Raw genomic sequence first — 16,724 nt, forward strand, 5'->3', positions numbered from 1 at the left:
TCCCGAGTGCTGGGATTAAAGGCCTGCGCCACCTCCACCTGGCCTATCATTTTATTGTTTATGTGTATGGATGTCATGTATCATCAGATGTGTACCTAATGCTCACAGAAGTCAGACGATGACATGTGATCTCTTGGAACTGTGAGTGGCCATGTGGATGCTGGGACTCAAACCCAGATTCTCTGGAAGAGCACCCCAAGCTCTTAACCACTGAGCAGCTCTTGCCATCCCTTGTTATGACTGGTCCAGGGCCAGAGCTTAGGGGCAGTGAAACTACAAGAGATACTTCCTAGGAATTTCTGAAAAAGAGGTAACTGTGGGTTGATGTTTCTCTGCTGGCTTCTCGACTGCACATGAAATCTACTGATGTTTTAACTATTGTCTATGGCCCCATGTCTCCAAAGTCAGCAGCCTACCTGTCACTCAGGCTGCAGCCTGGAAGGACCCCTGGCTCTGCAGTGCTTGCTTGCAATATGTGGGTTTAAACTGGCTGAGAAACAACCAGCTGACCTTCCTTTTTGACTGGAGTCCCAGCAAGAGGCGAGTCTCTTCACTTGTTCCAAATTAAAAGGAAGTGTCAAACACCAAGTCCCAGCCTAACTTTCCCATGAGTCTTCTCTATCCCTATGGCTTCTCTATGGCTAATTCCCAGCAACTAGTCTCTGACTCTGCCCCCTGATTCAAGGTTAACTTTATTAACACAATCTCAGAGTGTCACAGTTCGGTCAAACATCCTGAAAACAGTTGGTAGACAGGTTATTTGAATCAACCCTTCAGTAATAAAGGCAATATGAATAAACTACTAAGTAGATATTCTTCAGTTCATTAAAGAACTAATTAAAGGGCTGGAGAGGTGGCTCAGAGGTTGGGAGCACTGACTGTTCTTCCAGAGGTCCTGAGTTCAATTCCCAGGAACCACGTGGTGGCTCACAACCATCTGTGATGAGATCTGGTGCCCTCTACTGGCCTATAGTATATATGTAGGCAGAATACTGTATACATAATAAATAAATAAATCTTAAAAAAAAGAACTAATTAAGTAATAAACTAAGTTCTAAAAATCTGGATATTTCTTGATCAAAGAGGTAGATCCCTTGGCGGTTATAACTTCATTAAACAGAATGGTTGTTTCTTGTGTATGCATATGATTTTCAGTTTAAGTGTGAATGTGTTCAACCACTAATGGGACACCAGTGTCCCTCCAAGGCTCAGGGACCACCTTGGAAGAGACGGAGAAGGATTCTAAGAGTTGGTGAGGGAAGAAGGGATTGAAACTGTCTTCTGCACACGACAGGACCTCACAGTGGTTGTCTGCACAAACCTAAGCCAGTCTCCACCCTGGATTAGGAGGAGAAGGGGTTCAAAAGCCTCATCCCAGCTAAGGGGCTAGGAACAACTGATGGATTCTAAGGGAGGAAGACTCCGTCTGTCCTGGTGTGGTGACCCACATCTTTAATCCCAGCACTCTGGAGGCAGATCTCTGTGAGTTGGAGGTCAGCCTGGTCTATACAATGAGTTCTAGGATGAGGATGATTGGGCTACATAGTCAGAGCTACCCTGAGTTACCCTGTGTGGCCCCTGAGAAGTTGACTTTAGCCACACTCAGGAGAATATGGAAAGCATAAATTGGATTCAGTGGGCTATTAAAAAAATAAAGATATAAATTGGGTTGGGTAGGAAGGTAGGGTGGATCTGGAAGGCATTGGGGGAGGAGTAGGAATAAATATGATCAAATACACTATATGAAATTCTCAAAAATTTTAAAAAATACAGTTTTTAAACCCAGAACAATTGAACATAGAAACTCTATAAAAACTGTTTTTGACTTTTTTGTTTAGTTGGTTTTTCTTTTTGAGACAAAGCCTGTCTAATATATAATCCTGGCTGCTCTGGAACTCACTATGTAGAACAGGCTGGCCTTGAACTCACAGAAATCCATCTGCCTGCTAAGTCCTAGGAGTGCTGTTGCACCACCATAGACAGTGAAAAAAATTAAAAAAAAATAGAAAGGAAGAGACCTAAATATGCTAAGTAAAGAAAAGAACAATAACCTTATAACAACAACAATAACAATGAAAAGTATTATTTTATATGACACATTTTCTATCCTTTTTTCTAATTATGTAAATATATAAACACAGCATTTGCTATTATGGTCAGGAACATGGCTCCATGGCTTGCCACATAAATATGACAGCTTAATTCAATCCTTGGAACCTACATAAAGAAGAAGAAGAGAACCGACTGGAAAATTTTGCCGTGACCTCCACATGCTCTTGCACTAACATGTTACACGCGATAATGAGTAAGAGCTAGCCCTTTCCCTCCGGGATTCACAGACAGTTGTGGACTGCACTATACATTCCGAACTGAATAACAACAACAAAAACAAAAGATGCGACTTCTCTGTGTAGTCCTGACTCTCCTGGAAGTCACTCTGTAGGTCAGCCTGGCTTCAAACTCTGCCTCCAGAGTGCTGGGATTAAAGGCATGTGCCACCACCTGGCTAAAAGCCATGCCTTTTAACTAATTTCATTTCGAGTGTATGTCTCTCTCTGCTCGTGTGTGTGCAGAATGACTGAGTGAATGATGAAACAGGCTGGAATCTGAAATCCCCTTAGGATGACGGTTTGTGGGATCACTTGCTTTCATGCCAGCTAGTCACTAACTGGGTTTTTCTCTTTGTAGTTGTAGGCTTTCCTTCAGTGCCTTTATTTGAAAACTATATAATTAAGGATCCCAAGTCTTTCTTCATACTGGTAGGAATTGTTTTTGACCACAGCTTCAATAGCAGCAATGAACCTTTGCCACTTATGGTAAGATAACCTTCCTATAGCAACCTATAATGATTGTGTGTGTGTGTGTGTGGGGGGGGTGATTTTCAAGACAGGGCTTCTCTGTGTAACAGTCCTAGCTGTCCTGGAACTTGCTTTGTAGACCAGGCTGACCTCGAACTCACAGAGATCTGCCTGCCTCTGCCTCCCGAGTGCTGGGATTAAAAGCGAGCGCCACACCAATTGGCCCCCTGTAACAACCTTACTATGTGGTTACATCCTCAGTGTGGGTCAGTCAGGTTCTCCGCCCTCCAGCTTTCTTCCATGGCAGCTTTGTTGACTTATTCCAGAGGAAACGAGTGGACATTCCACCTTCACATCTTACAGCCCACTCAGTTGTTCCAGACTGTTTAAAAGAAATCTGTTCTAGCTGAGCAGTGGCAGCGCACGCCTTTAATCCCAGCACTCGGGAGGCAGAGGCAGGCGGATCTCTGTGAGTTTGAGGTCAACCTGGTCTACAAGAGCTAGTTCCAGGACAGGCTCCAAAGCTACAGAGAAACCCTGTCTCGAAAACCAAATACAAAAAAAAAACCAACCCGAAAACAAAAGTAGTATGTTAAACAAGAATATTTGATTTGTGTTTTGCTATGGGTGAAACACTTGTGTGTAGCTTTTGTGCTATACAGGCAGTTGAATGACTTTTAGAACTTGCACCGTGACTAATAAAAACCAACCGTATTTTACAAGCATGTGTTAATGACATATATGTCAGATACCATATCGTGTAACCCTCCAGGCAGCTAATGGGTCAGAGACTGTTTCCATCCCCCTTTCACGCTGAAGGAGCCGAGGAAAAAATGATTAAGATTAAGTAACTTGACCAGGGTGACTGCATTTTAATAAGAAATTTGGGGCTGAGGTCTAGGTGACCTGGTTCCAGAGTATTCTACAGTTCCTTTCCCAGGTTGGTCACAGGGATAATTTGCAGAGAAATACAAGGTAGACCATTGTGTGATTCCAGGAGGGACACCTGTCTATGTGGCCTTAAGGAGTTAAGACAAAGAGTTTTGCTCTGTCGTGTACCATTGCCGAGTTCCAGGATCTCGTGGCCAATGTTTTCTCTCTGTTTCTCGTAGGTTAAGTATGACTTGCGCTTCAGTTATGTTCAGAGGAACTTCGCACAACGGAGGCATTTCATTTTTCAAGAGGAGATAGAAGGCTGGTGCACAGCCTTTCTTTATCCTCCTAATCTAAGCCAAGAACCCCGGGAATTTGCATATGCTGATGGGGGAAGCCCTGGTGAGGAAACTCTGAAGCCTGTAATATTACCGTGAGCACAGCCACATTTGCCCTGTACCACATATTTGTGATACTGTTTGGCTAACTGGATGCTCGCCTAAGATTAGCATTTCAGTAGAGGTCCAAGGAGCTGCCTTTGCAAAATGTGGCGTTCAATAAAATGCTTATATTCCAGTATAAGGTAAAAAACAGCAGGTATGTATTTTAATTGCTTATAATGGCATTGAATTGCTTGAAAGAATGAAAGCATTTTACAAGAACAGGGGCGTGTGCTTCTATATTTGTAAGGCTCTGCTTTTTAAAGTATGTTTGCCACTGTTCCCTACAAACAGCTCAAGCGAATTTCTTTAATTTGTTGAAATTCCTGTAAAATAACGACTCCTCTACCTTTTTCTTTTCAATTTAGGAAAGTACTCCCGGGAAGGAGGCATACCTCAGTGGTACTTGCCTTAGCATGAGACCCCTCATGTTGAGTCTCTAGTACTGCCAGAACTAACAGGCGCTGCTGACTGTTAGAGATGTATGGGAATTCATCTTGGTATAATGGTTACTTCCGAGGTTACCGACAGGAAAGGCCTCCCAGAGGCTAGAGAACACATGGTCCCCAGATGCTGCTTTCTGCCACACCAGCCTCTGCCTGATGGTGTGGTTAGGGACCAGGACTCAGCCAGAGAATTAGGGAGACCTTGAGCGCAGCCACCTGGTCGCTGTTGAGAACCCACGTGCAGGACCAGAGTTGAACCATAAGTATAACAAGAACGGCCAGTTATTTAGGGAAGGTGTAGCGTTCATCATGACAGAAACATGACTTACATTTTGTGAATATGTAATGTTTCTGTGACCTCCCTTCTCTCCCTGTAAGTAGCACTCGTTTTTCTGCCCCTTCCCCAAACCCTACAGTTTTGGGGATCAAACCCAGGGCTTTCCACGTATTGGGCTAACACTCTACTAATGAGCTATACCTCTAGGCCTGTGCTGTTGTTTATTCACTTTTTAAAGATGATTTATGGCAGGCGGTGGTGGTGTACGACTTTATTCCCAGCACTAGGGAGGCAGAGGCAGGTGGATCTCTGTGAGTTCGAGACCAGCCTGGTCTACAAGAGATAGTTCCAGAACAGGCACCAAAGCCACAGAGAAACCCTGTCTCGAAAAACAAACAAACAAACAAACAAACAAATAAATGATTTATTTATTTAGTAAGCATAGTGTTCTGCCTGCATGTGTGCCTATACACCAGAAGAGGGCACTAGATCTCATTACAGATGGTTGTGAGCCACCATGTGGTTGCTGGGAATTGAACTCATGATCTTTGGAAGAGCAGCCAGTGCTCTTAACCTCTGAGCCATCTCTCCAGCCCATTTGTTTACTTTTACAGCACTGAGGAAAGAGGTTAGCATCTCACATGCCTGCCAGATATCTCAGTCCTGGGAGGCAGAGACAGGCTGATTCCTAGGGCTCACTGGTCAGGCTAGCCTGATTAACAAACCCCAGGTCCCGATGAGAGACCTTGTTGATGGCTCTTGGGCAACAACACCTGAGTCTGGCCTCTTCCTGTGCACACATGCGGGTGGTGGGGGCAGGCAGGGTGGAGTGGATGCTGAACACTTGAATTTATTGCTCTTTCTGAACCTTTAGATCTCTCGTTGGTTCTAATTCTATCCACTTTGCTCACCCACAACTAGCTGGAGAATACTAGCTGCCTCTTTTTCAGATCGCATGACAAGCTCCACTCTTTTGTCTCCCACTTTGGACTCATACCCTAAGAAAGTGCCCTTCCCCTTACTGTTTTGCTCAGGATAAGCAGATAACATTAAAATTTGAAGGTGAGGTATTCCTAGGGGCTCCTGTGTCCTAATGCATATGTAAACGCAGACTGTTCTTTTGTTTTCTGACTGCTCAGACCCAAATAATCACACAGAAACTATATTAATTACAACACTGTTTGGCCACTGGCTCAGGCATATTCCTAGCTAGCTCTTACATCTTAAATTAACCCATTTCTATTAGTCTGTGTATCACCATGAGCCTGTGACCTACCAGTAAGGTTATGGTATCTTTCTCCTTGGGCAGCTACATGGTGTCTCTTGACTCTGCCTTCTTTCCTCCTCTATCTCTACTTTTATTTCCTGCCTTGCTATATTCTGCCCTCCCATAGGCCAAAGCAGCTTCTATATTAACCAATGGTAATAAAACATATTCACAGCATACAGAGGGGAATAACAGGCATATGCCACATCAGGTATAACACATGGCTCCAAAGCTGGGTTGTAACTCCCAGATTCTGTAATCTTTCTGTGCAAGAAGCGCTGCTGACTTTCTTCTCGTAGCTCTCCAGTAAGAGTAGGGGAGAGCTTTTCTCAGTGTCTGCTTCCTGTCATCTTGTTCTCTGCTGTGGAAATGGACACAACTGTATCTAACAGTGCAGACATCCCTACTTGGCACCCGCTTTCCCTGGACCCGCCCCTTCCATGGCAGCCCCCAGTTACCTCTCTGGCAATTCCAGACTTATGAAGAAGTGATGGCCCATAACTGAGATGCTGTCCACATGAAGCAGCATATCCCCGAGTGGGGGCCCAGGAGCCATTCCTCACATGCAGAATACACGTTCTCCAATTCATTTTAGGTTTCTTGACCTCCCACCAGTCAAGCAACTGTTCTTCCAAAATTGATCATCAGCCCCTCGTTATAGGATGACCACACAATTGTCTTTCAGTCTTGTGTCTGCATGCCCACCAACTAGAATCCAAACCTAAGTTCCCAAGTATTTACTCTGGTTCTAGAAAATACCCTATAATTGTTTAGTGAAAACACACATACAAACCAAATAAGAATGCATAGCAATATCCAGGGCTCGTTGCCAGCAATTTGCCCTTCCCTTCCAGTTTGACAGATCTGGAGATCTGCCTGTGTCTAGACAATGGGGCACTGTGGTGGCTTCTATTGCAGGGCTCTGTACTACTCTACTGCCCTTCCATGGAGGCTGGTTACCCTTGCTTGGAACTAGGTAACCACTCGGGATCCTTACCTTGCAATCTATTTTTCTTAAAAGTTGATCCTGGCACACCAACTACACTGATAAAATGAGTGTTGCTTATGATAAAGACAGTGTTTGTGGCTTGCCAGCAACATACAGCAGTCACAACACAGGAAGTCTGCGTCTTTCAGGTGCTTTGAGTCTAACTGTTCTGAGTTTACTGTATAATCAAAACTACAGAACAGGTGCTCTGTCCACAGAGGTGGAGAATGAAGGGAGACGATCCCGCTTCATTCCCATGACTCTCCAAAGTGGCTCCTCTCTGACCTCTGTGATATCATGAGACCCCCCCTAAGAATACCTGCTGGCTGTTGTCTGTCTTAGTGACTAGCCAGGATCCACCTGAGTTTTCAGTCATTTTGATCATCAGCCTTTCTTATGCGTGATATTCTGCTTTCTTGCAGGATACAACGGAGAAGGCTTCCTATCAATACAGCATGCAGTAGACAGAGCCATCATGCGGCACCATGCTCCCAATGCAACACAAAACATGTTCAAGGATCTCAAAGTACTGTTGCAGAGATTCCCGTTTGGGCCCCATATCCAGGACCCATTCTTAGTGATCCTTCAGAATGAGTTCCCTCTGCTGCTCATGCTCAGCTTCATCTGCGTCGAGCTCATAATCATCAGTTCCGTTTCACTGGAGAAGGAGAGGAAAGTGAAGGTAGCTCTGTCCACTCAGAGGGGAAGGACAGGGCTATGGGGAGGATGCTAATGAAATGTCTCGGGGGACTGAGGCCCAAGCACGTGGAGGGATTCGTCAGCCTCGGGTGAACTGAAAAGCAGAGGTGTTCTCATATTTTTATCCTGCTAGCAGTTTAGGGAGCCCCGTCTCTTATCACACATGGTCTTTCTTTTGGGTTGCCCAGCCTAGTAGGTCTGCTCGGTTAGCACCTTGTCGCTAGCAGGGCAGGCGTTCAGTGTCCACACAGAGGGGATTTTCAGCCACAGTTAACCCACTACCAGTTTGTGGCAAGATGTCTGAGAAGCATCTTCTAGGAAAATACAACCGAAGACAGGATTTGTTCCCTCTGAGTTGGTCCCGAAACTGGTTTCACTACTCACTTCCTGTGCTCATCTGTTTACACAACCTCTATTCCTTCTTTTCTCGTGTTCTAACCTTTAAAAAATATCTTGTATTGCTTAGGCTCTTGTTTCTCAGACGTGGTCTCATTCGGTAGCCAGTAGTGACCCGGAACCCACTGTGTTATCCAGGCTGACCATGCACGCATGGTCCGTTTGCTTCGGCCTCCCCAGTGCTAAAGGTTTATCTGGATAAAATCTTCTCTTTAATTTTTTTCTCTTTTTAAAATAATTTTTTTTGTTTGTTTTTTGTTTTTTGGTTTTTCGAGACAGGGTTTCTCTATAGCTTTGGAGCCTGTCCTGGAACTCACTCTGTAGACCAGGCTGGCCTTGAACTCACTGAGAGCCGCCTGCCTCTGTGTCCCGAGTGCTGGGATTAAAGGTGTGAGTCACCACTGCCTGGCTTAAAATAATTTTTAAATTTATGTATTTTATGTGTAGGGTGTTTTCACCTGCATGTACATCTGTACACCAGAAGAGGGCACTGGTTCCCCTGCAACTACAGTTAGAGATGGTTGTGAGTCACGATATGGGTGCTGGGAATTGATAGAGATGGTGTGACCCACAATGTGGGTGCTGGGAATTGAACTCAGTAACTCTGGAAGAGTAGCCAGTGCTTTTAACCAATAAGCCATCTCTTCAGCCCAAATTTCATTCTCTTTTTTAGTGATTATTATGATTGCGTATTAAAATCTCTTTTGAAGCTTTTCTGGGCCTCTGACGACATCTGTAGCTGGAGAGCTGTTTGCCCTGGCCTGCTCTGTCTCTGCAGTCAGGAGGAAGAGGCAGACCGACCAGGGTGCGTCTTGAGGCTGCCTATGGGATGGATGCTCTGTCCAACTTCATACTCACTGAAAAGCCCTGGGGAATGAGGAGCTTCTGTCATGCGGCTAGCACACCCACTTATTTCCCACTCCTGTGATAGAATTGGATCTTCCCTATTTTTTGCTTCAACAGCAAATTTGTGTAGAAGCTGGTAGACATAAAATGTCTACTCTTTGGTCATGTTTTTGTTCTTTATACTCGAATATTCTTTTCGGATTAATTTAACATTGTGGAAGTTAGGCGTGCTGGCTCAGGCCTAGAATTCCAATGATAAATAAACTGTTAGTTCATTCATTTACTGAATGTCCCCTGCAAGTAAATGGCCCTGAGAATAAAGTCCAAACTTTTTTTTTTTTTGAGACAAGATCTCAATATAGAACCTGACTGGCCTGTAACATATACTAGACTGGCCTTGAACTTCTGACAAATTCTGCTGCCTCTGTCTCCCAAATGCTGGCATTATAGTAATAGATTACTATACTTTGCTTTAAAATCTGAACTCCTTATGTGTCCTACTTCTAAATTCTCCTAGCAATTAGTTTTAAATTTAAAGTTGGTTTATGCAGTGCCTCCTCTGCCGTAGTTGAGCCAAGCACCCTCCCTGTTTATTCTCTCGCCTTCTGGCTGCGTCCGTCTCCATCAGCCCCAGTAGCTGTTTCTCCCCAAGACACCCAGCCTGTCGTCCTAACTTACTGAGTCAGCGATGTCCCAGACTACCTAGGATGAGTGACAAGACTCTAACACTCGGCTCTTTCCCTGCCTCCAGGAATATATGTGTATGATGGGCTTGGAGAGCTGGCTGCACTGGGTTGCCTGGTTCATCACGTTCTTCATTTCTGCCTTAATTGCTGTTTCTGTTATGACCATTCTTTTCTGCACAAAGGTATGCTTATTCTTTAGAATATGGTGAGCTCTGAATGGATATGAGAGAGCCTGGTATGGTATGGGTGATACTGTTGTTGGCGACCATTTGGAAAATCTCTGATGAATATTCAGTGGTATTGGCTGAAATTCTGGGGAATTAAGCATCCTTCCTCCTCTTCTTCCCATTTCTATTCCTTTTCTTTTTGAGAAGGAGGCTCATTACAGAGCCCTGGCTGGCCGAGCACCCACTGTACGAGCCAGGCTGACTTGAATTTGTGTTCATTCTCAGCCTTACCCTAAAGTGCTGGGTTTCACTCTTGTGCTGTCGTACCTAATCTAGTAGAAGGAACTTGAGGATCACAAAATGCATTTTTACAAACTTTAAAGATTTTTTAAAAGATTTATTTATTTATTATGTGTACAGTATTCTGCCTGCATGTATGCCTGCAGGCCAGAAGAGGGCACCAGACCTCATTACAGATGGTTGTGAGCCACCATGTGGTTGCTGGGAATTGAACTCAGGACCTCTGGAAGAACAGCTAACTAGTGTTCTTAATCCTTGAGCCATCTCTCCAGCCCCACATTTTTTTATTGCTTTATAAATAATACCATTCAAATTTTCCACTTCCTCCCCTCCTCCCACTTCCCTCTCACTCCTCCACTCACCCTTCCCACCTCCAGTCCTAAGAGAGGGCAGGGTACCCTGCCCTGTGGGAAGTCCAAAGTCCTCCCCCCTCCATCCAAGCCTAGGAAGGTGTGCATCCAAACAGACTAGGATCCCAAAAAGCCAGTACATGCAGTAGAGACAAATCCCAGTGCCATTGTCATTGGCTTCTCAGTCAGTCCCCATTGTCAGCCACATTCAGAGGGTCCAGTTTGATCACATGCTCTTTCAGTCCCAGTCCAGCTGGCTTTGGTGAGCTCCCATTAGATCAGCCCCACTGTCTCAGACTTCCTGACTTCCTTGCTCATCTTCTCCCTCCTTCTGCTCTTCAATTGGACCTTGGGAGCTCAGTCCAGTGCTCCAGTGTGGGTCTCTGTCTCTGTCTCCATCCATTACCGGATGAAGGTTCTATGGTGATATTCAAGATATTCATCATTGTGGCTATGGGTCAAGGCCAGTTCAGGCATGCTCTCCTCTGCTGCCCAAGGACCTAGCTGGGGACATCCCAGTGGACACCTGGGAACCCCTCTAGAAATAACCAGAACAGCCCCACAATTTTACAAACGTTAAAAGATAAATTTCATTCTGTACAATAGTTGAAAATAGCTGGGCAGAAAAACAAAACAAAACAAAAAGCTGGGTGGTGGTGGCACAGGCCTTAATCCCAGCACTTGGGTGCAGAGGCAGCAGATTGTTGTGAGTTCAAGGCCAGCCAGCCAGGGCTACACAGAGAAACCCTGTCTCAAAAAAAAAAAAAAAAAACCAACAAAAACAAAAAACTGCACAAAACAATAGATGAAAATAGTTACTGTAAAACATTATTTTGCTTCCATGGTACCATGCTTTTCTTTTATGCTGCCAATGGGGTTTTTTGGGGGGGGGTCGGTTTTGTTTTTGCTTTTATTTTATTTTTTCGAGACAGGGTTTCTCTATAGCTTTGGAGCCTGTCCTGGAACTAGCTCTTGTAGACCAGGCTGGCTTCAAACTCACAGAGATCTGCCTGTCTCTGACTCCCGAGTGCTGGGATTAAAGGCATGCCAATAGGGTTTGATATTAACATTTGCCTGCTTGAATTTAATAATCCACAACTTGGATATATAAAAACTTGGATATATAAAAACTTGGATATGTAAAAACTTGGATATATAAAAACCTTCTAAATTGTTAATGTTGTGTCAGTGTGGCGAAAGAAAGAAAAGCTCAGACTAAATAGGAAACTATTTCGACAAAGGAAATAACCAGAAAGCATTAAAACAGAAGACACGAGGTAGCAGAAGGAGCACCAAGTGTATGTCACAGCGATCATGTGACACACACCTCGACTTTTGTTGGCGGTGTAACTCAGAGGTAGAACACATGCCTGGTATATTTAAGGCCCTTAGCTCAATACCCACGATAACGCCCCCAAAGGAAAAAAAATCCACATTAGGGCAAAAATTGAATCCAAACTTATTTTTTCCTTGAAAACTGCTCATAGCATAACTTTTTAAAAATAATTTACTGATTTTTATTTTATGTGCATTGGTGTGAGGGTGACAGACAGATCCCCTGAAACTGGAGTTGCACACAGGTGTGGGCTTCCATGTGTGTGCTGGGAACCTAACCAGGTCCTCTGGAAGAGCAGCCAGGGCTCTTAGTTGCTGAGCCATCTCTCCAGCCCCCATATAGCATAACTGATAAATTATAACAGATGGCAGATCAGATGCCTGCCTTAAAAATATCTATGTATAATTCTAAATAATTTAAAATATTTTCTGCAGTGTTTTATCGATACATCATGCTTCCTTCACATCTGTGGTTGTTTTGCAGATAAACAGCGTGGCTGTGTTCGGGAACAGTAATCCTTGCTTGATATTCATTTTTCTGATGTGTTTTGCCACTGCCACAATTTTCTTTGCGTTCATGATGAGCACGTTCTTTCAGCGCGGTGAGTACTGTTGTCATTTTCTGTTGGGGGTGTGATGACTTGTTCCTGAAAGCCTTGTCATTCTCGTTACTTAGAGCATTGAGTTTTCTTCCTCCACAGCCAAGTCTTCAGTTTGATGGTATCTCAGCAGTGGGAAAATCCAATCCCTGTTAGAAGCTTGTTAAAACACATGAAAAATAGAATCTTTTGGTATACTTAAGCCCTTAAAATAATTTCAAATCGAGGTATATAATCAGTGTCAGTTTGTTTTTATTTGTGTCTCTGTGTGTGTGCCGTGTGTGCTGGTGTTCTGGAGGTCGGAAGAGACCCTTGGGTTCCCTGAAGCTGAAGTTACAGGCAGTTGTGAGCCCCCTGACGTGGGTGCTGGGGATCCAAGCCAGGTCCTCTGGAAGAGCAGCATCTACTCTTACCTCCTGGGCCATCTCTCCAGCCCCACTAAGTCTCAGTTTAAAAGACAATGGAAGGGTAAGGGATTTCAGATAGCAACTCCTCCACATCCTGAGTATGAAGTTGGGGCATAAGAGTGAAGAGGTTTCTAAGATATCACAAAGGGTTTCCTGTGAATCTGCTGCCGTTGGAGGTCTTACATCTAAACCTATAAATAGAGGTTAGAATATAGAGGATAGAAACGGTAGGAGGAGAACGGAAGCGTGAGCCACCCTTTCCAGGTAAAAACATCCAGAGAAAAGGAGCTCAGCAGTTGCCTCTGAGAAGACAGTGTTAACAAGAACCGGGAAGAGAAAAGTATCATTCATATTTGTGAGTGCTTTATATCAAACAGCACGTTCTAAAATGTGATTCCTAGGAAATACCGACTCTGCTGAGGTGGAGACGGATTCAGACTGAATTCCACCTCTCTTCCGTAGCTTTATATCAAGTCATAGAAGTTAGGACACGAGCGTGGAAGGATGCCTGAGAGTGCTCAAGGCTGAGCCGGGCGATGGTGGCACATGGTTTGATCCCAGCACTCAGGAGGCAGAGGCAGGAGGATCTCTGTGAGTTTGAGGCCAACCTAGTCTACAAGAGCTAGTTCCAGGACAGAAACCCTGTCTCGCCACCCCTACTAAAGTTCTCAAACTTGAAGCCTTAAAAGTTAAACTTTGGTCAAGTGTAGTAAATAAGCAGATATTTAAAAATTAAAGGTGACCAGTGAATTCAGAAGCACAAATCATAATCAGAAGGAAGCAATCCTAGGGGCAAGTGACAAATGAAAGCAAAAGTAGATCACATAACCTAACGTGGTAACCGGCTGGTTTTTACCAATGGAACCTTTTGAACAAGAAATGCTGGAACAACTGGAGATCAACATCAGAAGAAGGCCTGTGGGGATAACATTACATCAGATACAAAAATTGACTCAAATTGGATTATAAATCTGAAATAAAATACAGGCACTGAGGAGATGGAGATGGTTCAGTGAAGTGTTTGCCAACTCTGCAGGACCTACGTGACAAAAGCTGGGTACAAAATATCCCCACCCTAACTCTGAGGAATTAGACACTGTTGCTGCGGCTTGCTTCAGGTTCAACGAGGGACCCTTAGCAAAGAAAACCAAAAGAGAAGCATGATTGCATATCAACTCTGGCCTCCACATACACACACATATAAATCCACATGAACACATACATGCACAAAAAATGTAAGAGATGAAAGAGGACATGAAGCCAAGAGGGGCATAGGCTGAGGGCGTCCCAGTGGGAGTTGAATGGATGAAGTTGGGTGGTGGATATGATCAAAATACATTAAATATTAAGTATGAAATTTTCAAAGAATAAATAATTTTTTTAAAAGATAAGAGAAAAATCTTCATGGTTTTGTATTACATACACAATGACTTCTTGGGACACTTGGGCTGATAAGAGACAATTGATAGTTGAATTTCAGAAAAATTTTAAACTTTGTATTATCAAAGTTTCCATCAAGAAAATTGTAGTGCCGTATGTGGGTGTCATACACACTTATTTATTTATTTATTTATTTATTTTGTTTTTCTCTGTAGTTTTAGTGCCTATCCTGGCCTCGAACTCACAGAAATCCGCCTGCCTCTGGCTCCCAAGTGCTGGGATTAAAGGCGTGCGCCATCACCACCTGGCATCACACACGTTTAATCCTAGCATTTGGGTGGCAGAAATCGGTGGATAATTATTTCAAGGACAGCCTGCTCTGCATAGTGAGTCCAGAACAGCCAGAGCTATATAATAGAGAGACCATGCATCATCAACAGCAAAAAAAGTGGTGGTGTATGCCTATAATTCCAATGCTTGGGATGCTGAGACAAGACAATTGCTCTGCTGTCAAGGCCAGTCTTTGCTACAAACAGTGTCAGGTCAGTCAGAGCAACGTAGCAAACACATACAGAAAAAGAAAGCGGCCGGGCGATGGTGGCACACGCCTTTAATCCCAGCACTCGGGAGGCAGAAGCAGGCGGATCTCTGTGAGTTCGAGACCAACCTGGTCTACAGAGCTAGTGCCAGGACAGGCTCCAAAGCCACAGAGAAACCCTGTCTTGAAAGAACAAAAAAAAAAAAAAAAAGAAAGAAAGCGAGGAGATGATCTATAGCCTAGGAAAAACATTTTAAAAATTAGGAATAACAAGAGACTTGTATCCAGAATGAATAAAATAACCCATGAAACTCAAAAATAAAAAACAAATATTCCTATCTCACACCAAACTTAGAAAAGGGACCACCATAAGACGATAGACCAGGGAGCTGCAGAGATGGCTCAGTGGTTAAGAGTACTCAGTGTTCTTGCAAAAGACCCAGGTTTAACTCTAGGTCCTAGAGATGTTCCTGATGTTCTCTTCTATGTTCTGTAGGTACTTGCACGCATGTGTTGCATGCAAGCACACAAAGATACACATAAGTTTTAGAAAATCTTTTTTAAAAAGGGGAATGACTGAAGAAAGGGCTCAGCTGGTATGTCTAAAATATCCAGAGAACACGATGAAAAGACCAAACCTAAGAATAATAGGGATAGAAGAAAGAGAAGAAATCCAAGTCTTAGGCACAGAAAATATATTCAATAAAATTATAGAAGAAAACTTTGCCAACCCAAAGAAGGACATGCCTATAAGAGTACAAGAAGCTTACAGAACACCAAATAGGCTGTTCCCCAAAATGTCCCTTTGCCACATAATCAAAACACTAAACATACAGAATAAAGAAAGACTATTAAAAGCTTGAAAGGAAAAAGGCCAAGTAACATATAAAGACAGACCTATCAGAATTACATCTCACTTTTCAACAGAAACAGTGAAAGCCAAAAGGGTCTGGTCAGGCATTACTGCAGACACTAATCTGCAATCACAGGTCACAGATGCAAGCCCAGACTACTATACTCAGCAAAGCTTCAATCACCGTAGACAGAGAAGACAAGATATTCCATGACAAAACTAGATTTAAACAATACCTATCCACAAATCCAGCCCTATACAAAGTACTAGAAGCAAAACTACAATCAAAGGAAGTTAGCTACATCCACAAAAGCAATAGATGATCTCACAGCAGCAAATCCCAAAGAAGGGAAACACACACACAATAATATCACCAACAATGAAAACTAAAGTAACAGGTACTAGTAATCACTGGTCATTAATATCCCTTAATATAAAGAGACTCAATTTGCCTATAAAAAAGACACAGGCTAACAGAGTGGCTATGAAACAGAATCCATCCTTTTGCTGCATAAAAGAAACACACCTCAGGCTGGAGAGATGGCTCAGTGGTTAAGAGCATTGTCTGCTCCTCCAAAGGTCCTGAGTTCAATTCCCAGCAACCACATGGTGGCTCACAACCATCTGTAATGAGATCTGGTGGCCTCTTCAGGCATACATATAGACAGAATATTGTATACATAATAAATAAATTTTAAAAAATTAAAAAAAAAGAAACACACCTCAACCTCAAAGACAGGCACCGACTCAGAGTAAAGGGCTGGGGAAAAAATTACCAATCAAATGGGCCTACAAAACAAATTAGTGCAGCCATCCTAATATCTAAAAAAAAATAGACTTCAAACTAAATTCAATCAAAAGAGTTGAAGAAGGATATTTCATATTTGTCATAGGGAAAATCCATTAAGAGGAAATCTATGCCCCAAATATAAGAGCACCTTCATATGTAAAAGAAACACTACTAAAGCTTAAATCACACTATAAACCCCACACACTAATAGTGGGAGACTCTAACACCCCACTCACACCACTGGACAGGTCTGTCAGACAGAAACTTAACAGAGAAATAAGGGAACTAA

At 43.3% G+C, this 16,724-nt stretch overlaps 1 protein-coding gene across 1 annotated transcript in view; it reads left to right on the forward strand.

Moving 5' to 3' along the window:
• The window catches only part of LOC126513188 (ATP-binding cassette sub-family A member 17-like), a 72,004-nt gene that overhangs the window by 3,759 nt on the left and 51,521 nt on the right, over positions 1–16,724 (forward strand). The window contains exons 3-7 of the mRNA XM_050161472.1: positions 2,689–2,816; positions 3,911–4,073; positions 7,512–7,771; positions 9,782–9,898; positions 12,353–12,470. Of these exons, the coding sequence (XP_050017429.1) occupies positions 2,689–2,816; positions 3,911–4,073; positions 7,512–7,771; positions 9,782–9,898; positions 12,353–12,470 (786 nt within the window). The remainder of the gene's footprint in view (positions 1–2,688; positions 2,817–3,910; positions 4,074–7,511; positions 7,772–9,781; positions 9,899–12,352; positions 12,471–16,724) is intronic.

This window comes from Alexandromys fortis, unplaced genomic scaffold, assembly GCF_014885135.2.
Source record: "Alexandromys fortis isolate MF-2015 unplaced genomic scaffold, M_Fortis_MF-2015_v1.1 scaffold_29, whole genome shotgun sequence".
Lineage (NCBI taxonomy): Eukaryota > Metazoa > Chordata > Mammalia > Rodentia > Cricetidae > Alexandromys > Alexandromys fortis.